The sequence below is a fragment of the Caenorhabditis remanei genome, chromosome X (genome assembly GCF_010183535.1).
Source record: "Caenorhabditis remanei strain PX506 chromosome X, whole genome shotgun sequence".
Classification (NCBI taxonomy): Eukaryota; Metazoa; Nematoda; class Chromadorea; order Rhabditida; family Rhabditidae; genus Caenorhabditis; species Caenorhabditis remanei.
Window position 1 is genome coordinate 1,244,770 of NC_071333.1, and position 24,069 is coordinate 1,268,838.

At 35.8% G+C, this 24,069-nt stretch overlaps 4 protein-coding genes across 4 annotated transcripts; 2 read left to right on the forward strand and 2 right to left on the reverse strand.

The window, feature by feature from the left end:
* Positions 1–6,115: 6,115 nt before the first annotated feature.
* GCK72_022306 (uncharacterized protein) lies at positions 6,116–8,128 on the reverse strand (the record flags this gene model as incomplete). The annotated part of the gene is made up of 11 exons (XM_053734748.1): positions 6,116–6,133; positions 6,190–6,318; positions 6,527–6,583; positions 6,631–6,825; positions 6,872–7,036; positions 7,083–7,194; positions 7,240–7,536; positions 7,583–7,713; positions 7,761–7,848; positions 7,898–8,043; positions 8,090–8,128. 11 exons carry the CDS (start codon positions 8,126–8,128, stop codon positions 6,116–6,118), a joined length of 1,377 nt encoding a protein of 458 aa, XP_053578314.1.
* A 2,832-nt stretch (positions 8,129–10,960) lies between these two features.
* On the reverse strand, positions 10,961–11,312 carry GCK72_022307 (uncharacterized protein; the record flags this gene model as incomplete). The annotated part of the gene is made up of 2 exons (XM_003106861.1): positions 10,961–11,105; positions 11,149–11,312. The coding sequence occupies 2 exons, from the start codon at positions 11,310–11,312 to the stop codon at positions 10,961–10,963; spliced, it is 309 nt and encodes a 102-aa protein (XP_003106909.1).
* A 4,373-nt stretch (positions 11,313–15,685) lies between these two features.
* GCK72_022308 (uncharacterized protein) lies at positions 15,686–17,697 on the forward strand (the record flags this gene model as incomplete). The annotated part of the gene is made up of 10 exons (XM_053734749.1): positions 15,686–15,796; positions 15,851–15,913; positions 15,957–16,095; positions 16,140–16,234; positions 16,318–16,407; positions 16,455–16,642; positions 16,757–16,953; positions 17,002–17,166; positions 17,274–17,578; positions 17,626–17,697. 10 exons carry the CDS (start codon positions 15,686–15,688, stop codon positions 17,695–17,697), a joined length of 1,425 nt encoding a protein of 474 aa, XP_053578315.1.
* Positions 17,698–20,213: 2,516 nt separating this feature from the next.
* GCK72_022309 (uncharacterized protein) lies at positions 20,214–22,509 on the forward strand (the record flags this gene model as incomplete). Its single annotated transcript, XM_053734750.1, has 8 exons — positions 20,214–20,304; positions 20,354–20,448; positions 21,193–21,288; positions 21,336–21,520; positions 21,700–21,829; positions 21,915–22,119; positions 22,176–22,411; positions 22,459–22,509. The coding sequence occupies 8 exons, from the start codon at positions 20,214–20,216 to the stop codon at positions 22,507–22,509; spliced, it is 1,089 nt and encodes a 362-aa protein (XP_053578316.1).
* Positions 22,510–24,069: the final 1,560 nt, after the last annotated feature.

Sequence of the window (24,069 nt, forward strand, 5' to 3'; positions counted from 1 at the left end):
GAGATCATATAAGACATTCCCTGTAAGACTAGCATCAAAAGATGTGGGCCTAGAGCTTGTATGCATTGTACAGCCTAGAAATTGAAGTCGAACATACTGTAGATTTTTACTAACCCATACAAAAAGTTTTGCACTCGGGCTCCGGGGGTACGATAGTACTGTAGGTTCTCACAAAGCAAAAACTTGTTTTTTTTGTTTTCGACCGTTCAAAGATTTCGAGCAAAAACTACACTAACGCTATTCATTTCAATCCAAAAATTACAGCGTTCTACGATCGAAAGCATAAAATTTCATTTTCGATTTTTGAGCACCTACAGTACTACCGTAACCCAAAGTTGGAGATCAAATTTCGGCATATATACTGTTACTCTGTTTTTATAAAAATCTCGCTCTAGGGCTCACAACACTTGTTCTCATAGTTTCATTGAGAATACAGACAAACGGAGTTGAGAATATGCTACTATGGGGCGACTAAAACTAGTCTTTTTCCAAATAGACATCACTAACTTTGAAAATCTAATTTTTTCTCGTTTTTTACTTATTTTTTACACTACTTTGGGTACTCGAACTTCCTACCTACATTTTCAATCTTCCATTTTGTTTCGAAGAAAGTTCGTTGTCCTCGCCGCTATGAACTATATAAAAACCTCGGACAGGTTCCCGTCACCATGTTTTAAAAACACGACTTTCGACAGTGTCAAACCTTCTCCAATTGCGTTTCAGAAAATTGTCTCTCCAACATTAGAATCGGCGTATTAAAATGCGTTCTTACACCTCCTAGTGTGATTTGAAATTAGTTGACCCTTTCTCTCGTCTTTGTTCGGTTGGTCGGTTCAAAAAAAAAAGAGGAACCCACAAAAAAAGGCAAAATATTGTATTCAGAATTGCGTAGATTATGCAAAAAGTGGATCACGGAGTTGTAGACATGACGAAATGTCAAAATTCAAGAAATTACACTATCACGAAGATTGTTTTTATTATTGTGAAAAATATATAAGTTTGCCAGTAATCTCTCAATCCGCCTTCAGAAACCACCAAATAACTTTTTAGAGCCCTACAACCAGTTTTTCAAAGCGCTCGTTTTGCCTATCGTAACATATAAATCTAATATGATAGGTTTTCTGAATTGATTGTATTGGACGTCAAAAGTATTGGAAATAATTCTGACTGAAAATCAGAAAAAAAAACGAAATAATGTAGTTAGCACCAAGAATATCCTAATTCTAGAGACATGGGTAGGAAGGAACAAATGTCGGTAGGGAAAATGATACTGTAAGCATCAATCAATGTATGTAAGGTAAATGTGAAGTAAAAGCAATGCGGGTAGCTGGCACATGTTAAAAAGTTTTTGGACTGGAAACTAAGACAGTTGGTATACTGTAGGTCTATGTTCCTCAGCTTCACATTCTGAGTGTAATATCACACGTTGAGCGCCAATTGCTTGGGAGAAAGTTTTTTTGTATGTGAAAAAAGAAGGGATGACCAGCACAACTTTTTGAGAGATATGATTCGTTTGTAAATTGTAACAGGCGAGTTCGAAGGGTTGAAAGAGACGGGAAAATGATGAATGTTTTGATGTAACTCAGCAAACTTTTCCTGGATCAAATTGAATCAAGGAACCTTATGGTTGCGAGATCTATCTGATTTCAGAAGATGCTCTGGAACGTAAATTCTAAAACAAAATTTATCGGTAACTAAAGTTCTTCCTTATCTTCAACCACTAAAAATAGACCATGCGGTAAAAAGAGCCACGAACAATGAAAAATTGTTCATGATAAGAAAAGTACACTCAACAGCAAATCAAGTGAAAATTTCAGAACTGATAATGAAAAAAAGTAGCAGGCAAAATTTGAGTGATGTGAGAGAGTACATATAACTCGAGGTTTAATAAATAATGGGAATTCTCCTGTTATCAAATAAAAAATACTTGCTTTTTCAAATGAATCCAACTTCGAAAAGACGCGGTGGAGGAATCAGATGTTTGACTCAATTTTTCTTGAAGATCATGGTTAGGAGAAAGAGCATGATTAGGAAACAACTGGACACACCGCGTCCCATACCGGTAGGTCATGAAAACCTGTTTTGGCAACTTTGTCAGAGTCTATGATAATTATTTAGTGTACTATACAAACAATCCTTATTATTTTGAATTTTTCCATTGCAACTTTTCTAACAAAATATGAGCTAGTTACCGATATTAACCCGTAGCGTTAGTTGAGAGATGGATGTACGTATGTACTAGTAGAGTGTAAAGAAGAAAAAAGGGCAAACGTTCAGTTGCATCTTCCGACCATTTGCGCCGGCGCCACGCCCTCTTCTGAGCGAGAGAGGTGGAGCAAGGGAGTGAATGATGGAATGGAAAACGAAATTGCGAGCTAGACGAAAGAAGGCCGGGAGAAACTGAGACGGCTCTGGTGAGGTCGAAGTCCTTTTTTGGGAAAAAAGTTCCAAAGAAAAAAAGGAGAATCAGAAATGAGATTGGTCCGAACGATTAGAAAATTTAAAGAGAAAAAATATGAAATCGATTTTTGAAAGTATGTAATTAACTAAATTTTCATAACGTTGATTAAGCCAGGGATGATGCAAGACCTAACTGAGCTAGTAATATCCTGCATGGAGAAATCGTGGATCTGATTTGACTAATGCAAGTGTTTTGAATTCGTTCTCCCATTTTGAGTAGTAGTGTCGTCCGAATCTGAATATCCTGCTACAATTTTGGGTCAGGGGTACTGTAGTTTTCTGATCAGACTGTAATGATCCCAACTCTCACCGGCATTCTAATAATCCTGTAATATATGTTTCTCACTCATCACATTTGTTATTTCTCTCAATTATCTGTTCGTGGGTTAAGCACCAATTGTTCGTGATAAAGTGTTATTTTGAAAGTGTGAACTGAGCGATTTGTGATAGGTACTGCCATGACAGGTGTGTTTTGAAAAAGTGTCCTCTAGGTTTATTGAATAAATGTATAAAACATAGATTGAAACGCTCGAGATCAGGAAATAACGAAATGTAGTTTTCTCGTGATCAGGAATAACGAATGTAGTTTCCTAGATTTGAATTGCTGTCCATTTTTGTGCAAACAAATTAATCTGTATTCAATAATAGGTCATCTTCTTATTATCTAAAACAGTTGAAAAATTGAAATGTTGAAACTCCAATTTGGTTATTACTTGACAATGAAATGTCGCTCTTAGAAGGTTGCAAGCATTCAGAACATCAAAAAATGCTCAGATACAGAAACAGAGATAGCAAAATTTTAGAACATTTTCTTTTTCCCAGCTCTTTTGCACTTTTTTATCCCTTCTCCTAGTTTTTATTCACAAGAGGAAAGACAAGGCAAAGTTTTGACATGTCTGTGTTTCTTCATGGCTCGATGTGTGTCAGAAAGGAACTTGTGCGGGATCTCTTCAAGCTAAACTATTTTTTACAAATGTTCGAAACATGATCCAGTAATTTTGAAATCTTGAAGATTAACATTCCAATTACATTCGCGGTTGTTTTCAAAGTCGAATATGCACCTTGTGTATTCTTATAACGGCACATATGTATATTTTGACCTCAAACATAATGTTGTCTAGCTTTTTTTGTGGCGCCTAGTGTTCGAAATTAACGAAATGGTGCATGTAGAGAAAATCCCCAATGATATTAAACAAAGGGGTCTGAAAGTTTTGGTGAAACGAAGACACTTGCGATAAACAACGGGATCCTTTGTTCCCAAACAAATCGGATTGGAAGGAACGCACTCTTCTTATACATAAACCCAAACCCTGTCTTTTTTTGCAATGAATCCAGAGAAAAATTGTCACAACTTTCCACCATGAAATATTTATGAACTCCTTCTCTGCGGTTCAGCAAGGATACCTCCATATTTTGACGTCCCAAAAACGGAAACAGGAAAGATCAAACTATTTCTTTCTAATGGCATGAGGCACCCAAGTTTTCGCTTCGTAAATCTTTATTTAGTGTTATGTTTTACTGAGAGAGCAGCTAGTGCGGAAACAATTATATTCACATGACAGCAGTTTGTGTTCGTTGATGATCACCTTATTGAAAGATGATGAAAGAAGAAAATGAGTCCGAAAAATTCTTGATTTAGTCCCCGACCACATCGAATTTTTGTTGCAGTTCCAGAGAAAAATTTCCCAATCCATCATAAATTATTCATGAACCTCTTCTCTCTTTCTCAATGAACTTAGAATATTTACCTCATCTAGTTGACGTGCCCAATAAGAAAAAGTATCTATTTCTTTCTCTTCTTCTGAATGTCTATTCAGTTTGCAAAAAAAGAGAATTCCCTAAAAAGCTAGTCTGTTAAGATGGATCGCCAAATTTCACGGCGAACCCTGTCCAAATTTGCTTTTTGTTTAGTTAATCTGCAAAAAAAATGCAAAACAGAAGTTTCAAGGAATAAAATAGAAAAGAAAAGAGAGATTTGAAATTGGAGAAGATGTCTGTTCTGTTTTCTCAAATGAACATTGCCCACTCTGTGGAGAAACTGTTGTCTCTGAAAGAAATGGACTTTTGGAGAAGGATAGAAAGGGGAAAACGGATAGAACGTGTGTCTCTTTCTTTTTTTAGATCAAATATACAGTACCGGACAAAAATGTAACAACTTTGGCTGTTTTCAGTGGAAAATGAAAAACTTTGACAGTGTATTTTGGTGTCACCTGATTGTCGATAAACACAATTATGTACTGGCTGAACAGAGCAAAAATGGTGCATAATTTTTGTAGTTGACCTTTTTTTTTATGGACACTATCTTGAAAGTTATATGTTGTCAAAGTGAAAATCTCCAAAATTTCACAAATTTGCATTGAAATTAGTCGATTTCAGGGAGTAATGGGTTTCTTTACCTGTAACTTTCATGGTAGTGTCCATACAGAAAAATGGTCTACTACAAAAATGATGTACTATTCTTGTTCTGTTCAGCCGTACAAAATTGAGTTCATCGGACAATCAGCTGACACCGAAATATACTGTCAAAGTTGGTCATTTTCCACTGAAAACAGCCAAAGTTGATACCTTTTTGTCCGGTACTGTACATTGGGTTTGTAAAAAAAATTTTGAAATCATTTCCGTATCGCAAAAGGGTTATCTGGTTTTTTGGAGAGAATTTTATTATGATTTGAAAACGTCATGAGCTACGTCCAGTGTTTTTTTTTGTGAATTCGAATGTAACTCACACTATTCCTCTCACATTTGGCAAAATCTCGTTTTAACATGTACTAACCTCAAACAGAAAGTTTTGGTTTATGCATGAGAAGAGTGCGTTCCTTTCACTCCCATTTGTTTTTTTAAAGGTTTTGGAACAGACAATAATGCTTATTTTGTTCCCAAACTAATCGGATTGAAAGAAACGCACTCTTCTCATGTTTCATACCAAACCCTGTCACTTTTTGCATCAAATCCAGAGAAAATTTGTCTCAATCTACCACCATAAAATATTCATGAATGCCTTCTCTCACATTTAGTATGGAGACAACCATTTTTTGATGTCACCAAAAGGGCAATGTCTTCGTTTCTTTCCCTCCCTTCGAATGTCTATTCGGTTTCCCAAAAAAAAGAGAGAACATTTTCTGAATGGCGAGAGAGAAAAAGATGGATCGTTCAATTCCTCGAAAAGTCCTCCTCAAATTTAGATTTTCTTTGGTTAGGTTGTCAGAAAAATGAAATATGGTAGTTGCGAGGACGAAGAGAGGTCAGATGAGAATTGTGAAATTGGAGAAGACTTCTGCTCAGTTTTTCTTAATGAGAGTTATACTAGGGTAACGGGAATATGAAACAATTCTAGAAAGTAGAAAATTTGGTGTAATAAGTTAGAGACAGAAACGTTTTTTCTCTACCTTATATAGGTGATTTACATATTGATTCCCAAACACTATCCATAATAGTCACAGTTTTTCTGAGTTTGGTATAAAAAATCATATTGATTGTTTTGAATTGAAAAAAGGTTATTATATAAATTTGAAAAAATCTAAACACCGTAGGAATAATAGGAATTGGAGTGATAGTTAGATAGGAAGATTGAAAAAAGAAGAGATAAAGAATTATGAAAACCAGGAAACCGGCAGTGTAAGTAACCTTATTGGGAGCAGAGGAAACAAGTTGTGCATTATCTTCGATAGTGCTTCTGAAAATTGTTGAGCAACATGTCAAACAATAACCGTTTCTGATAGGAAAACTTACATTCTGACAATCCCTTGGTTCCCGGATTCCGGTTGATGTGCTGGGGCCTCTGTAGTCTTCCTCATCGTCGGAATCCGGTAGATTGTTTCTTCCCCAGGGATCAAACCGAACGAAGTTTGTTTGATGAACCTGAAAGGTTTTTTTTCAATATTATTCCAAGTATTTAGTGTTAGACTGACCTTGTTATTATCATTTCTCGATTCATTTCCGTTGCTTGCGGATTGTTCACTCGGTCTATCACTTCTTCTTCTTTCATGAGTGATTGTTGGTTGAGCAGGAGCATAGCGATTATAGAAAAGACACTTGAAAATTAATGCAGTAATTACAAAATACTTACCTGATTCTCTCGAGCATTGAATTCCAAACGCATCTGAGTCAATTCTTTTCTTCTTTGCTGCAAAATACCATTTTTGTTTGTAACAACTATCCAATAAAACTCACCCTTGCTGATTCACTCTCCTCTTTTTCTGACATTGAAAAAATTGTGAGGAGTTTTCTGTGCAGTGTAGCTGGCTCCTCGTTTCGGATCGCAAAACTTTGGTTTTTTATGCGACACCAGACTTTTAATCGTGTGCACTCCTTGAACTTCTCAATAAATTGGTTTTGATTATGTTCGACACGTTCGAAATCGAAGACCTGGAAAATGAATCAAAAGACTATAAAACGAGTATGTATTTCTTACCGTGTCGTTCAACGCAAGTGTTGCTTTTTCCTTCGATCGCACCAACGCGGATCCAATTGGAAACTGCTTGGTATGAGCAAAGTTGGCGACCATTTCAATTTCAATTTCATTTGCGTTCACTGTTCTGTACTTGTATACAGGAACAGTGAAATCGTGGTTGAGTTGCTAAAAAATAGTGATTTAGTGAATGAATCGTTAAACAAAAAATTACCACAACTTCCCAAAAGATGTCTCGATTCACGTGGTTTGTGTACGGTAGAACTACAGCACTGAATTCCACTCCCAAGGGGGTATGGATGTCTCGATAGAATTCTCGATGCCATCTGAAAACTCTCAATTTTTGAAATATGTACCTTTCAAATACCCACGGTTCCATGATGGCCACTGCTTTCTTCTCTGTCACCCAAACTAAATAATTACGATCTTGCAAAACTTTCATGATGATGGCACGGCAGTGAGTTGGTTCTTCGGCTACTGGAACTTCGGGTGGATCATTGACAATTGGTTCTGTCCTGGTATTTTCTGGAGCAAATTGTGGAGTCAAATGAAAAATTGAAGAAATTCGGGATTCGTTTGGTACCAAAGTCTTAACTGCCCAGAAACAGGTAGCATTCTCATTTTCAACTTTTTCTGGATCATCAAGAAGAACTAAAGTGGCGTCGAAGCTAAAACTGAACTATTTTAAGGATAACTAACCGACTCCAACTATACCTCATGGATTCCGCGTGGGAAAAATTTGCAGCACTAAAAGGCACTTTAATATATCCTATCCCCGAAGCTAGCTGATAGAAGAAGCAAGGCAACAGAATGGGGTTACTCCTTATTTCAAGTAATCCAAATAGCTGAAAATTCGATGTTTTAAAGAGTTCGTTAGTGTAATCAAACGTACTATTAACTTTCCATCCAACATTTGGGGATTCCATGGGTCCACTATAATATAATACTTTGGTCCGATCTGATGTTGTCCCCAGTGTACTCTGAAACGTTTTGAATGTTCTGAATACTTTCATGTCTTAATGAACATACTGGTGTTGACCCTCAATCCAGCCCACTTGTTGATAATCAGCAAAAAACGGCGAACTCAAATGCATAATTCCATGTTCCGTCCATACACTTCCAAAACTGTTGTTTTCACGAATTTGATCAAGGAGTATCCCACGAATCCGTCCGTACTGAAAACAGAACTTAGTTGTCGCAAAACATAAATTAGTAACAAACATTTGCCATTGTTCCTTTTACATTGCTGTTAGAGGCCATCGTGTTGAAAGTAGAAGTTAGAAGACTGATGGCTAAAACATAGAACTATCAGAACAATCATTGAAAACCAAAAGAGAAAAAAAATCAAAAAGAACGGAATCGTTCGCGGTTTATAGTTCGTTTCGCATCGACATATATGCTTGCTTCCCTATAGATAGATAAAAACTCTCTTTCTCGATGATTGAGAGACTCAGAGAAATAGAGTCAACAGAGAAGAAGACTTCGCGGAGAAAGGTCTCATTTTCCAGATATGTATAAATGAAGTGGTCGGGGGGATTAGATTTTGTGGTGGTGCATCTGATAACTGAACTGAATGAAGAGAGGGAGAGTTCATAGACTAACATCCACGTTTTGTGAGAAAACTTTGTATCAGTTAGTTTATACATATAATTTATGAGCATGGTTCCTGGAGAATATGGCGTGCCAAATGTTCCCTTGCTTCTACTTCCTCACAATTTTTGATTTTTCTGCGTCATTTACCTCACTAAAAGAGCAAAATAAGAAGTTATCGTAACCACCTTCCTTTTCCTTTTCGTCTTGCTTCCCACACACTTTGGCCATTATCATGTAGACAGAATTCGTTCCAAAAGTTGAGACATAAAGAAAAAGAATCATGTACTTCAATGCTCTGAAATTATCTTCTTCTCCCTATCTTCTTCAAAAGTTTCCCCTTTTGCAGACTATCTACTAGTTCAATTCACGGAGGCTGGCACGACGAGAAAAATATAGAGTGAGCGTGAGGGGGAAGCGGTTGGAGCTTGGCTTCTTTAGCGTGTCCAATGGTGCAAGCGGAACATTTGGTCGTTGAAAATGGGATGAATAGAAAAAGGCTAAAGGGATCGAGAAGGGGAAAATGAAAATGGTCAATATTTACATTTTTGATTTTGTTTCTGATCATAGTTCAGACATGTCGGACCTAGAAAAACCAATTTGTACAGTTTTAATCTTGTTAAATTGAAAAGTTCTCTATTACCCGAGTCACGATGTTAGGAAGACTCACTTTTTCTTCCCCCCTCATCTTCTTTTCACACGTTTTATTCCTATCTTTCAGTGTGTTCCCAGAGAAAAATTTCCCTTTCTCGTTTTCACATCACATTAAGTTTTTTATTGTAGAGACACAGAGGCATCTCCGATTTTTCGGTTTGATATCGTATCAGAAGTTGAAATAACTAGGAACTTTTCAGTCACTGTCATTTTAAATCTACGTTTAGATCGTAACCTCTAACTTCTGAACCAGGAGGTTTTACTGATAGGCAGCGGCTTATCAGTAAAACCAAGTATAACGATTTCTTTGTCCTTTTTCTCTCTCAAAATCAATAAATAATGATAAGGGAATTCGTATATTTGTTCTAATTAATCAAATAGAAAGTAAAAATTGAAATGTTGAATTGTGGGGGGAAACACTTGCAAAAAGAAAAATGAATTTTTGTGACGATTGTTTAAAAACTAGACTGAAACCAGTTTTTTTTTCAGAACACTCATTTTTTTGGAATCACTTTCTATTCGAGGAACTTTCTTTTTCCCGCCGCGCTTTAACCTGTCCAAAACCTTACAATCACTTTTTTGCACTCACCCCGCTTAAGCATTGAAGAGAAATGAGAGAGAAAGAGAAAAAACTGAAACATACGGACGTTTATTTGGACGGAAAGAGAAAACGACTTGACAGATAGTTTTCTTGTTCTCTTTTTCAAATTTGAAAGACGTGCAAGTCTGGTTAGTTTGTTCCGGAAGAAAGGGGATGTGGGATCAAAGAACCAACGGAAGGAACTACAAGAATAATTAGATTGAACTTTGTGAAGCATTTTTCCTAAAATAAGAAAATGGGCGAAAAATATATCAGAATGAAAGAAAACAAAATTTAATAAATTATTATTTGAAAACATTACTAAATTTAGAAGCATATTTGAAGCTTATCGAGTTGGTGTATTGCTTAATAATGACTGTAATATTTCAGTTTCTTTAATGATTTTGAAGACAAAACTTACAATAGTGACCTGCGGTTGAGATATGGTCAAAAAAGTGATCACATTCCACGCGTGTAAAATTTTGCAGTGATTCAAAAATGAGGTATACTTTTCAGTTATGGAAAGTGTCAAATTTCCAAATGATGCCCGTTATGACAAACGGCATCTTTCAAATAAAAGTCAATTTCCTGTAAAAGTACTTAAAATTTTTCAGTTTAAAAAACCTACATTCTCATCAGAGGGAGATAGCCAGAATGGGGGGGGGGGGTGTTGGTTTAAGAAAATAAGTCATAAAAACCGAAAACAATGCTTTGAACAGTTGAAAAATAGTGAAAAATTTATTAAGAATTACGATTTAAAAACTGTTGATACTCATCAACTTCCGTTTTCGCTTTTTGAACATATTGAAGGCTGGTTCGAGTTGCGCAGAAGACTGTTATTAAAAGCAGAGTGATAATTTTGAAAAATAAAGTTTAATCTGAAATTTTTTGAAAAACCAACTTGAATGATTTGCATTTGGAAATGAAGCAGATTTTCCAATATATCTCACGGACCTTTCTCTTTTTCAAATTTGTGATTTAAAAAAACCCGGTATGTGCTAAATAATGCTTTTATTTCAAAAAGAGAGATTAAGGACTGAAATTATATTATGAAATTATTTTGAATGGTTGAAAATAAAAAAGGTTATAGGAGACGGTGAAGTAGTTGCGAGAGGAGTGGAGTGAGAATGGAGTGGGAGCTGGAGACTCTAAAAAAGAAGAAGTTTAACAAAAGTTTTAATTGAAGTATTTTTTCAAATTGTCTTTTTCACGTTTTTACTTCTAAAAGAATAAGAAATACATTGAGTATAGCATTAAATCTCTTACCATTATTGTTGAATTTTGATGAATTGAATAGGGAAAGCTCCCATTCCTTCCATATAGGTGACTCTATCGCGTGGGTAGCAGACCAGGAATCCTCGATTTTCAAGATCGTCTTGAATTGTTTGGCCTCTGCCAAAAATGGTTTCAGAGCTAAATAAAACACAAATTAGCTTTGTTTTTTAAAACAACTCACCTCATTTCCCACAGCTTCAATACTCCTCTGTATTTGCGGTTGTTGGTGGTCAGTAGAACTCTTACCTGACCCCATCCTCTCATTATGGAGTTTATCTCTCTTATCGAGAGATTTCTCCAATTTGGAATATTTTGATCCAATACTTCGTAAAGCGGAACCCACATTATTCTATAAAAAAATAAACTAGAAAAGCAAAAAGTACCGTAAAAACTGTATTTGAGGTGCCCCTCTATTTGAAGTGCCCCTCTAATAGTGGTGCCCTCCGACAGACCCTTTGAACAATAGTGTTGCACCCTCTAATTGAGGTGCCCCTCTAATACAGTTGCCCTCCAGCGATTTTCACTTTTGTCTAATATTATCATTATCTGAATCCGAACTGTTTTCTCGCATTACTATTTCAGCGATTTTGCTGTTAAAAACGTAGTTTGCTATAAAAATTCAGGACTTTCTATGTTTTTCACGTAAAAGTTCAAAGAATTCGGCATAAAAAACTGATGAAATCAAACAAATTCAAGAGATAGTTGAGTATCGAGGTCGGGCAAATTCGTCGACGAAAAATAGAGGTGCACCCTCTATTTGAATTGCCCCTTTAATAGAGTTGCACTCCGACGGACCCTTTGAACAATAGAGTTGCATGCACCTCAAATACAGTTTTTACGGTATATTCGTAAAAAGCAAAGGAGATGAAAAATTGTCTCTTTTATATGTATAGTGTTAGGTTGATAGGTTTTTTTAACGTAGTGGATGTTTCTTGAGATTCAAAATTAAATTTAAAAAATCTTTTGGTTTCTGTTTTTTTCAAAAAACGACATGATTAATAATATTTTCAGATATGTTGGTCTTGAAACTAGGAGAGTCCAATGAATAGCAATGTCCGAGTCTAAGGTCATTATTTAGTGTACACTTAATTACAACCCTAATCATTTCTACTAAACGTAAATTGTTTTTCACCAATACGGTTACAAGCAAAAAATGAACTATGTACTTTCCGATGTTAACTCGTTAGCATTAGCCGAAACATGAAAAGTAGTATCAGTCGAGCGTAAAGGAAAAAAAGGGCAAATGTTCAGTTTCATCTTCCGACCACTAGCGCCGGCGCCACGCCCTCTTCTGAGCGAGAGGAGCGGAGCACGGAAAGGAAGTGAAAGATAGAAAGCGGAAAAGAAGTGGCGGGATAGACAGAAAAAAGACGGGAGAAATGAGACTCTGATGAGTGATAAAACACATGTAATAAACAACGTGATGCGTGGTTCACTTATGAGAATAGTTTGGTCCGAAAATCGAGTGAATATTTTGGAACAAATAATAATGCTTCCCTTGTTTCCAAACAAATAGGATTGGAAGGAACGGACACTTCACATGGATCAAACAACACCTGGCCACTTTTTGCAGTGAATCCATTGCAATCTCTTTCAATCTATTACCATAAAATATTCATAAACCCTTTTTCATTTTCTCAAAAAGCTGAGAACATTTACCTCATTCAATTGACGTGCCCAAAAGAAAAAGTAGATGTTTCTTTCTCTTCCTCTGAATGTCTATTCAGTTTAGCAAAAAAGAGAAAATTCTTTGAGAAGCGAGTGCGTCAAGATGGATCGCTAAGTTCCACGGAAAACCCTTTTCAAATTCACTTCTCCGTTAGTTATTTGAGAAAAAAAAAATAAAAGAGTAGTTTAAAGAAATAAAAAAAGAAAAACAAGTTTTAAAATAGGAGAAGATGTCTGCTCTGTTTTTTCCAATGAACTTTTTTTTGTGGAAAAACTGTTGTCTGCGAGAGAGTTGGATTTTTGGAGGAACATAAAAAGTAGAAAACGAATAGAACGTGTGAATCTTTTTTTTTCGTTGAACGTACATTCGTTTGACAAAAAATCTTCTTAATTTTCTGAAATGAATTTGAAAACGTGGTCCGTAGCTCTCGGAACAGAATAGTTTGGTCCGAAAATTAATTGAAAGTTTTGGAACAGATAATAATGTATCTTTCGTTTTCAAACAAACTGGATTGAAAAGAACGCACTCTTCTTATGCATCAAACCAGACCATGTCACTTTTGAATTCCTTTTCTGCCCTTAGGAAGGAGACGATCATTTTTTGACGTGCTCCCAGTTGCTTGAAACATATCTGAACTAAACTGAGACTAGTTTTTTCCAGAACAATCACTTTTTTTTGGAAACACTTTCAATTCCGGGACACTCCCACGCCTTAACGTGTCCAAAACCCTACATTCCCTTTTTTGCACTCTATCCGTTTCACCATTGAAGAGAAGGGAGAGAGAAAAAAGATATACATTCTGGATAGAAAACGAAGTTATTTTAGGAGGAGACAGCGACTTGACGGATAGTTCGCTTGTTCCCTTTTTTCAAGTTTGAAAGACATGCAAGTTTAGTTTGTTTGTTCCCAAAAAAGAGGGATACGGGACACAATTAAAGAACAAACAGGAGAAAGTACAAGAATAATTAGATTGAACTTTGTGAAGCATTTTTGCAAAAGAAAGAAACATTGTTATTCATTAATACACAGTATGAAACTGAGCCAAAATTATAATGAAATAAAGAAAATAGAAAATAGGGAATAAGAAATTATTCAAAAAAAAATTACAATTCACTATCAATCCAAATAATATCCTTTTGCAATCCACCTGCCTCCTTCTTGTTGTTTTACCATCTCGGCTTCACGTGCCCATCTTTTCATGGTTTCGAAAATCATCACTTGGTGCTTATTTTATTATAGCCTAACACCGATAAACCTCCGACAAACAGGGATACCGAAAGAAGAACTGACTCCAGATATGGGCTGAGATGGATTTCCGATGTGTTTGACGAGTAACTAAAGATTTCAACCCAGACGTCGTGGAGAGTGGGCTGAAATGAAAAGAACTGATGCACGTCTGCCGAGGATCAGAGATCCACCTGCAGTGTTTGCTGATTAATCCACAAAAGTGTGCTTCACAAGCGTTCAGGTGAATTTTTCCTCGAATATTGTTCAAAAATTCCGAAACCCCACATTGTAGACAGGAACCGTCTTTCAGAGTCAACTGCATAGCTGGAAAAGTTGCTTCGAGACATGTTCTGATGAGAACCAGAAAAGACATCAGTTAACAAGCGGAAGACGATGATCCTCGATGTGGGAAGATCATGGGAAAATAATTTTATTCTGCAATATCTTGAAGAATTTGATTCTGAAATAAGAAAGTGGCTAATATGAGCTGGAAGAGTATGTGTTTTAATTAAACCCCTTACTGATAGACGAAAAATGTCATTTTTCAATCCATTTCTCATGAAATATGTGGTTTTGTCATGAAAATTCGATAACTTTAATGAAAAATTTATAAGAAATCCAATGTTATTTTCTTTTCCACTTTGATACTTGCAGATTGTTGATAATATCTTCATTGGAAAACTGAGCAGTACATGACACTTGAATGTGAACTTTTGAGCATTAGAAAACTTTTCAAAGTTCAATATCTCATTACAATAAGCATGTTTCAGTTTTTGAACTTTAAAAACTGCAGATTCCCCGAAAAAGGACACCAAATAAATTTTTCATGAACATAGATTCCCTTCTCTCGGCCCAGACATGTATTCGTGACAGAAACGAAGAAAGTCTGCCAATCTTTTTCTCTCATTCATCCCAAAGTGTCCTTTCGGTGAGAAAAAATGAAGGACTCGCGAGAAGAAGGCGAGTGCCACAAGATTAATGATTTCGTTTTTTATCAAAGACTCAGTGGAGTCTTGCTACCATCACCCATTTTTGAACTTTTAACCATCCAAAAGTCAAAAAAAATTGATTCTCCATTATGATCTTACAATTAGTTTTTTTTCAGGTTTACACCGTTTCATCCATTCGACCAACGACCGGGACTCATGCATTTCTTGTGGCGTATCAAAAAGAACAACTGTCAGCCTTTTTTTTGGACAATGATAGCGGAATCACGGCATTTGTTTTGAAACAAAATATGATTAGGATGAAAGAGATAGGAATGGGCGGGAAAGGAACAATTGTGCCATTCTCTCGATATCATTGGTGCATTCTGATTGGTGTTCATATCTCGTTCAAGTTCATTTCTGGATAAAACAAAAAAACGGTCATCTGTTTTCTGGCTCAGCTGATGAAGGTGAGTAGGTGGACAAAGAGGTTTAGGTTTGAGAGAGATTATTCGATTGTGTGAATGGTAGTTATATCAGATATCAAGTAATTTTGAAATAACTTATGACGGAAGACACAAATATTCCAAAACCACATCCAGCTACACTTGGGTATTGAAAAATGACCGATCACCAACTGGGACCCCTTTCGAAAAAGTGATTGACATTGGGATACCCCTCGTTTGTCACATTCACGGGTTGTCAGACATTTTATTAGACACATAACGCAGGTGGCAAATTGAAGAGTTCGGTCCTCCTAGAATTTAATTGATGAAAAATGAATAACTCAAAATTACGCACAACCTACAGTACCCCTTTTTCAGATGACACTCTTCCAAAACATAATATGGTTTGGCAACGTCATCCATGTCCAGAAATACTACCGATTACTTATAATGTGCATATTTTTCAACATATTAGCTGGGATCTTTATGTTTTGTGAAAAAGGACCCGATATTCAGGCAAGAATAGAATTCCAGGATAGAATAGAATGGGCTGAGAAGGAAGTATGTTTTTTTTTGTTTTAAACTTGTGAATTCATCTGAAATTTAATTTTTCAGTTATTAACAGACCTGATGATGTTGTATTTAAATGATACTTTAATGAAGAATGAGACTGAATTGGTAAGTAGGACAAAAGTTTCTGCTAAAAATTGGATGTTTTAAGGAGAAACGACTGTCTGTTAAACTTAATGTGTACTACGAGAAATCAACAATATCTGCGTACATCAAAGCCAATACTGGAGAAACACCGTGGACTTGGAACGGAGCAATGTTCTACGTCGCCCAAATCGTATCCACAATTGGTGAGATATTTCTGGTGTTTACCAGTTCAAATTTAATTTTTTAGGGTACGGCAACCCAAACCCAATTACGTCTTGTGGCAGAGCTATTACCATCATTGTAGCTGTCATCGGAATACCCTTCTTTTTGACATATCTCAAGGTAAGTTTTGAAGGGTTCCACCTAGCATACTATGATTTAGAGCTTTTTTTTGCTTAAAATTTTTACATTGCAATAATTTATAGGTTTTCGGAGAAGACATGGCTGATACGATGACGAAGCTGTTCAAAAAACTGATAAACAAGTCATGTGGAAAGATTCAGAGAAAAGCGGTGGTCAGTTGAACTTTGTTTTAAATTCTATCCTTATCAAGATGTTTCAGGATGATATGATTGATTTGGAAAGTGGTGGCCTACCAATGACCAAAGAGAAAGAAAAGAAGGCTTTCCCTATTCTGGCTGCATTGGCCATGTTGATTGTTTGGATTCTCATCTCAGCTGGACTATTCTGTCTTTGGGAAACAAATTGGAGCTACTCGGATTCTATCTACTTCACATTCGTATCTCTCACGTAAGTTGTGACGCATTATTAAATTTGGAGTAGTCTAAACTTGAATCGTACCCTTGAAATATCTGAAAACATCAACATTTTCTGTCAGTGGAATATAACCTAGTTTTATTTTAGTACCGTCGGGTTTGGAGATATGAATTTCGAAACTCCCGATATGATGCTCTTTAATTGCGGCTTGATTTTCGTCGGGCTCGTGCTTCTCACAATGTGCATCGACCTCATCACCGATGCAGTCACTGCTTGGAAGAAACGGACGTTTGCAGAACTCAAAGGAAAATACGAAGAAATGGAAAAGGATTTGTGGGAAGCTTGTGAGTCATTTTCTACGGGCTCTTTTACAGAAAAATTCATTTATTCAGCCTGTGAAGATTTGTGTGAAGAAAGTGAGAGTTGCCCAAGAAAAATTGGGTTTTTCATCGAGCTCAAGGATTGGGTGGCTGGAAAAGTGATAGAGAATCAGATTCTCCCACAAAAAGAAGATGATGAAGACTTGGAAGAGAACGAGCTCTCGAGCCACGAAATGAGTGCGTTAGATTTTTGATTGATATTATAATTAATATTTCTTACGAACCCACCTTGGAGGCTAACCGTTGATATTGTAACAATATCTTTAACTTCATATATTTTTCAGCGTCGACCAATAGAATTATGAGAATGGCAGCAAATTTCGAATCAGGAAATGATTTCAAATCCCTGATGTTTGGACAGTTTTTAAGAAACAAGCAGCTTCCAAGATATTTGAAAACAAAGATGGTTCAACGGAATACAGTTTCTTGTCAAACGGATCCTGTCGAGAACAATGACAGCTCTTCCAAAAGTCAAGCTGATATGAAACAGTGCCCGATGTCTTGTTCTATGGACGATCTCAGATTGAGCCCTCTGTTCGAGCCAACCACCGAGATCTATATGCAAGAATCGAATGATTCTTTCTTACAGGTAAGCATTTCAAAATGATTTTTTGGTTTTTGATCAGGTTTTTTCAGTATGATCATGAGGATCTGAGATTAATGCCAGGGGAAATGACGATCGTCCGACTCAGAGCGTCATCATGGTGAATTTAATGTTGTTTTTTTTCAATTCAATTACACCTAGTGCATTATGTTAGCCACTTTTTTTCACTGCAAAACAGTAGTCTAGTTACAAATAATTATTTGTTACAATCTAACATAGTTTTTTAATCAAATTGATGTTAGTTCTAAAACGTGTAATGGAATAACTTGACGTTGTATAAAATAGAATTTCGTGTGCATTTTCGCTATCATCTGGTCTTTCCTTATTTTTGTATATTATGAAAATTTTACTGTGATAAGCTTACATGTAAATACACGTGTTGTGCTAGAACTTTCATGGAAGAACATCATTGAAATTAGGGAAATGTTTTAATGAAATCTAGTTGCCTCAGTCAACAAAGTTTGAGAGAAGTTCTGAAGAAGATAAAGAAGACCGAGCAGACTACTCGTGGGAGAAAAAATAAACGAGCACATCTCAGAAAAAAAAGAAAGAAATCGGGGGTTCAAGTTTTACCTTAAAAAATAATTTTTATCCGAGTCTACAAAACAATCCATTTCGAACATCAAGAAAAACGAAACAATACACTCAAAGAAATTAACGTATTATGGCTAGATCTAACACTCCTTACGTTCGCTTTTCATCTTTGTTCGGGGTTAGAAGGTTGTTCTTTGAAACGTGTCGAAGTTTCAACGTGTCAGATGTTTGTCTGGTTTCATGACCTCTATGATGACAGGTCTGGGACACTTGTGGTGATTTCTTGTATTTTTTCAGAACAACTGTCTGGTGCAGAAGGCTCCCTCATTTTTTGCAAAACAATGGAACACATTTGTATATTTGTAAATGCGTGATTCTGATTACTTGCTTTCCTTCGTTCAAAAAAGTATTTTTTACTTTTAAATTATTTTAACGGTGTGATTTTCTTGAGCAAAAGAGAATCCACAGAGAAGAAGCAAAAAGATTTATGGTCTTCACTTTTCATCGGAGTCTCGTATGCTGTTGCAGCGGGAAAAGAGAAGATTAGACGCCAATAAGAAACAAAACCGACATAAAAAAACAGAAAGGTCTAATTTTTGAGAACCCACAGGGGTTTTGAGTAATCAAACTAAAATGATGTATGAACTTAAGATTTGAATAATAATGGTTATATTTTTCATGAGTGATCCAAACGAATATCTGATGTTGTTGCATCAAATAGAAGAAGAACTTCAGAACAGTGAAAAACTACATCAATAAAATAACAAAGCACGTTGAGTGTAAATTGGTAAGAACAAAACCTTAAATTGTTGTTTTTGCCATCTGACAAGAATTCGAACGTTTAAAGTTTAGAAAACTATTGAAAATTGAAAACGGTCATAAACTTTTTTGTAGTGCACATGTATTCTCTTTCACAAAAACTGGTCTAGGCGAAAATGCAAATCCAAAAAAAGAACGTGCTAATTTGTGATCTTGGTAATCTTGTAGTTTTTCTCCACTTTATCCTCTCGACCTACAACCGAGATCACACATTTCTCGTGGTGTATCAAAGAGAACAACTGCCAGGCGTTTTTTTTTGAATAAAGATAACGGGAACCGGAACAAATGTTTTGAAACAAAGTGAGAAGAGATAGAAATGGGCGGGAAAGGAACAATTGTGCCAACCACTCGGAATACCATTGGATTTGTATCATTCAATCGTATTAGCTGAAAGTTGAGCAGAGTAGTATTCAAACTGTTATTGCATTCTGTCACGGAGGTGAGTAAAACTTTTGCTTTAAGGAAAAAGCACTGGAAAAATTTGCTAGACACTGTTTAGCATTTTAGGTGCAGTAATAACCAGGATAATATTTTGTTTTGCTGTTTTCAGTTAACAATGTTTCATTTTGAGAGTGAGAAATAGATTTTCATTGTTCTACATATATAACTCTATTTTTGTAGTTGACAACGTTTTTGTACGGGATCCCTATGAAAATAGTTTTAAAGCCGGATAAGTCAAAAATCTTACTATTTTACTCTAATTTTTTTTGAATTGAGCTTAAAATAAATCCATTCATATATATATATATATATATATATATATATATATATATAACTTACCAAATAGTACCTGTACATAAAAGTAGCTGACTCAAATTTTGAATGTCAAACCATGTTTCTGAAGCCACAGAGATCAAGTTACAGTAACTCTCCTTTCAGATGACGTTCCTCCAAGCCATGATATGGTTTTTTGATCTAATACATCTGGAGTTCTATTGTCGTTTTCTGGTTCTACTGTTATTTACATTCGTCGGAGGAATCATTTTCATGTGCCTTGAACAAGAGAACGACTTAATGGAAAGTATACATTTGAGTGAAAAAGTACATCTGGTTATTAATGAAGTGAGTTTTCCATATAACTTTCTGCTGTTGAAAATAGGCTTACAGACAGGAAACACTTTGATTGGTATCTATGAGAACGCAACGTGGACGAATTCTTCATTTACAGTGGTAAGTTAAGCAAGATACTTTATTTTTGGTGATCTGTTAAAAAGAAACCTTTAAGTTTAATCGGACCATAGAGCAATTGCACTCGCTTCTTGTAACCATGAATCTGACGGACTACAATAACAAACCAACCAATCCTTGGATATTAACCGGATCCATGTTTTATTCCATGCAACTCTACACTACTATTGGTAATTTTTTCGGATCTCTAAATGTATTTAGTATTGAATTCACTTTCAGGCTATGGTTCTCCAACACCGAAAACCAACAAAGGTCGAGGTTTTACAATCTTCTATTGCATCGTCGGGATCCCTTCATTCCTCTGGTACATCAGGGTAAGCAATAAATTTTCTTTCAATCCCGTTAACCTCGGGACCAAGTTGATTTATGAGGTGCTTGAACACCTCAGCTTTTCAATATTACACTTAAAAAAAAAAGATATGAATGAAAAAAATGAAAAAATCTGATAGAGTAGGGATCAGTTAGATTCTATTTCAAAATGGGCTTAAATTATGGTAACTCTGAGAATATAAAGGAATTTTAAAATACATAAGAGGCTATGCAATTTTTTCAAGTTTTTAAAACATCCACTTGTAATATGATTTTGTAAGACAAATTTTTATGTTTAAATTCAGTTCTATTTGGTAACATATCCAAAGTTTGAAAAATGGATCCGAGAAACCAGTCACTTGCAACTTACCGTAAATACTGTATTATAACGGCATATAATACTGTATTATAACGGCATATAATATTATAATACAAAACACTCTAGAAGTTAAGCCCGCTGCTTCTAATCAGAAGCTAGAAAAAACACCGGAACAATCATATTCATGAATTCTGGGTAAAGGCGGGGTGCCGTTCTATTACAGGTGCCGTTATAATACAGTATTTACGGTATGTAATTACTTCCTTTTTTCAAGACACTCTTCTGACTCCGTAGAATACATGATCTTCCTTTTGTGACAACCAGAGATAATAAAAGTAGTGACTCTTATATTTTTTCAGAGTCTCCTGGAATTTTCCAAATTTCCAAGTCAAGAATAGAGCCAGAACTTGTAATCATGTTTCATTTACAGTCGGTCGGTAAATACTTGTCAAAAACAATGAAGAAGATGTACAAAAAGCTGAGAAACTCGCCTGTTGGAAAACTCCCTTTTCTCAAAACAATTATGGTAGGTCCATAAATCAAACAACATAAATTAATGTCGAATTTGTTGAGTCTGCGGTCGATAAGTTTGAGAACGGTGGAGTTAGTGAAGAAGAAGAAACAAAGAAACCCCTCCCAATCATTGTGGCTGTCATCATGATAGTATTTTGGATTGTTCTCAGTGCATATTTGTTCAGCGAATGGGAGGGCACCTGGGATTTCTGGTCCGCGATTTATTTTTGTTTCATTTCTAATGCGTGAGTTTGAATCCCCTTTATCAACTATCGCAGTAACTATATTTGTCAACGACTGGGTACTTGGTGCCAAAATTCGAAAATCTTTTTTTTTTCGTAAAAGTCAAATTTTTGACAATCATTCTGAATTAGAAGAAGTTTTGTACCAGCTTAACAAGTAGGCCAGTAACTGATATTTTCAGGACCGTTGGGCTGGGAGACATGTTGTTTACTAGTTCCCACATGATTCCAGTAAACTCTGTTTTTATCCTTGTCGGTCTTGCTCTCTTATCAATGACCTTCGATTTGGTAACCAATAAAGTTTCGACTTTGGTAAAAAGAACAGTGGCGGACTACAAACAACAAATTGCAGAAATAAAAGACCAAGTTTTGATGTCTCGTAAGTCTTTCATCATAGGTTCACAAAAAGAGCGCAGATGTTCCAGCCCAGCTAACATACTTTGCTGCAACCAATCAAAAGAATTATCAACCTGGATTTCAAGACATGTTGAAAAAATGGATGGCCCGCCAAGTCTTCGAGACGGTTGTCTTACCCGAAATACTGGAAAGTGATGACGAATCAGACTCCGATGATGAATCCGAATTCATGTCTCAGGAACAAGGTTGGTTTTAAACAGTGTGGCTTGCTCAGACTGTAACAATTTTTAACATTTTGCAGAAGCTTTCCGCCGTCTTGTCGAGTCTATGCCTGAATACAGCTCTGGCGATTTCAACAACTGTATCTTTCTGGAGTTCGTGAAACACCGAAAACTTCCAAGATTTTTCAAAAACACGATGACCAACCAAACTACTATTGCCTGTCAAACAGGCGAGCAAGACGACCGAGCCGACAACGACACTCTCTTCCCAGACGATGAGTATTTCAAATCGGATTCACACAATATATTTTCTCAAGTAGGCGAGAATAAAAATTGACTATTTTTAATTTACTTGTTTTGCAGTATGATCACGAGTCTATTAACTCGTTGTTCGATGACATCCCACTGGATTGAGACGGATGACTACCCTGGAAGCTGTGAGTTTGCTGTTTTTAGACAAACTAAAGTTCACACACCAAGTTTTTTTTCTGTTAAACAGTTAATACATAACCCTTAGGCTATTTTGAAATAAGTCATAGACTAGTAGTAAGTACATTGTGAAAACTGAAATAAAACGACTTCACTAATCGTTTTTTAAAATTTCTTTCTGGAACTCCAGCACTATTTTTATAAGCTTTAGTAAGAAAATTTGGATAGATAGCACGGAATGGTTTCGCATTTTGATCAACTTCTGATTGTAGATTTTCAATACATTTTGCAAATGAAATATCTTATTTTGGGAATACCGGACTTGACAAAATCCAGAAAGAACATACCCAGCAAGACATACACTACCGCACTATCTATCTATCAAAAATTGTGTATTTTTTGTAAGATTGTTTCCATTAATTGTTTTATGTTCTGTTTGCTTTTTGAAATACTCATTTCAATAAAAATGTCATTTGATATTGGAATATCAATCTCTTGTCTGCAGGTTCTTTCTAGCCATCTTTTCAAATTCATGTTTCATTTTGCGGATCAGTTCTCATCTTGACCTTCTGTGGTAAAATTTGTGGGAAAAATGTTTCCAATTTGCCGTCCGCTGTGTTCTAGTTTGTTACAAGAAGTTCCTTCAAACGAAAATAGATAATATCTCTCGTTTGGACAAGGGAAAAGAAGATAGACGTGCAGCTGTCGGGAGAAAAGGAGAGGGATAGGGATATGCTAAAAGAACATTCACAAGTTCCTTGATCATTTGAAAGATTGTGATTTTTGAGGAAATTCACGTGATTATTTTATGTTTAGAATAAATATGAGTTGTTGAACAAAATTAAATTCAAAAACTAATTTATTTAAAAGAGTAAATTGTGAAGTGCTCTTAGAAGAGAGAAAATCAAAGTAATAATTTATTCTTAGAGATCAACTACAGAGAGCTCCGATTCAAATCTAAATATTCAATTTTTCTTCAATTATTCATGACAAACATTATCATCAGGAAATAAAATGTAAATATTCCAAAATTCATGTGGCCTGAAACTGGTACTGCGGGGAAACAGTGGCGAGAAACGGGAACAAATTCAAAGCACATCAACAGATGAGAAACTCTGTTAAAATGGGATTGAGCCATTTAATATGGAATAAAATCTTAAAATGAGTGAAACCAAGCGGAATAGACATTCGAGAAAAAACGGAAAAATAGCTCTGTTTTGTGTTCTCTTTCACGGACAGAGCAGCTAGATCGGAAACAATTAGATTAATTTGTCAACAGTTTTGATTTGTTGATGACCGCTTTATTGACAAATGGTGACAAAAACAAATTATTCCAAAATACTCTTAGTTTTAGTCCCCTCCCATATCAGATTTTAAAATAACTTATTTTCAAATATCGACGCTTGTCCTTTTTTTTGCACTACCAGAGAAAAAGTTTCCCATCTATCATGAATTATTCATGAACCCCTTCTCTCTTTTTCAATGAACTGAGAACATTCACCCCGTCTGATTGACGTGCCCAAAAAGAAAAAGTATCCGTTTTCT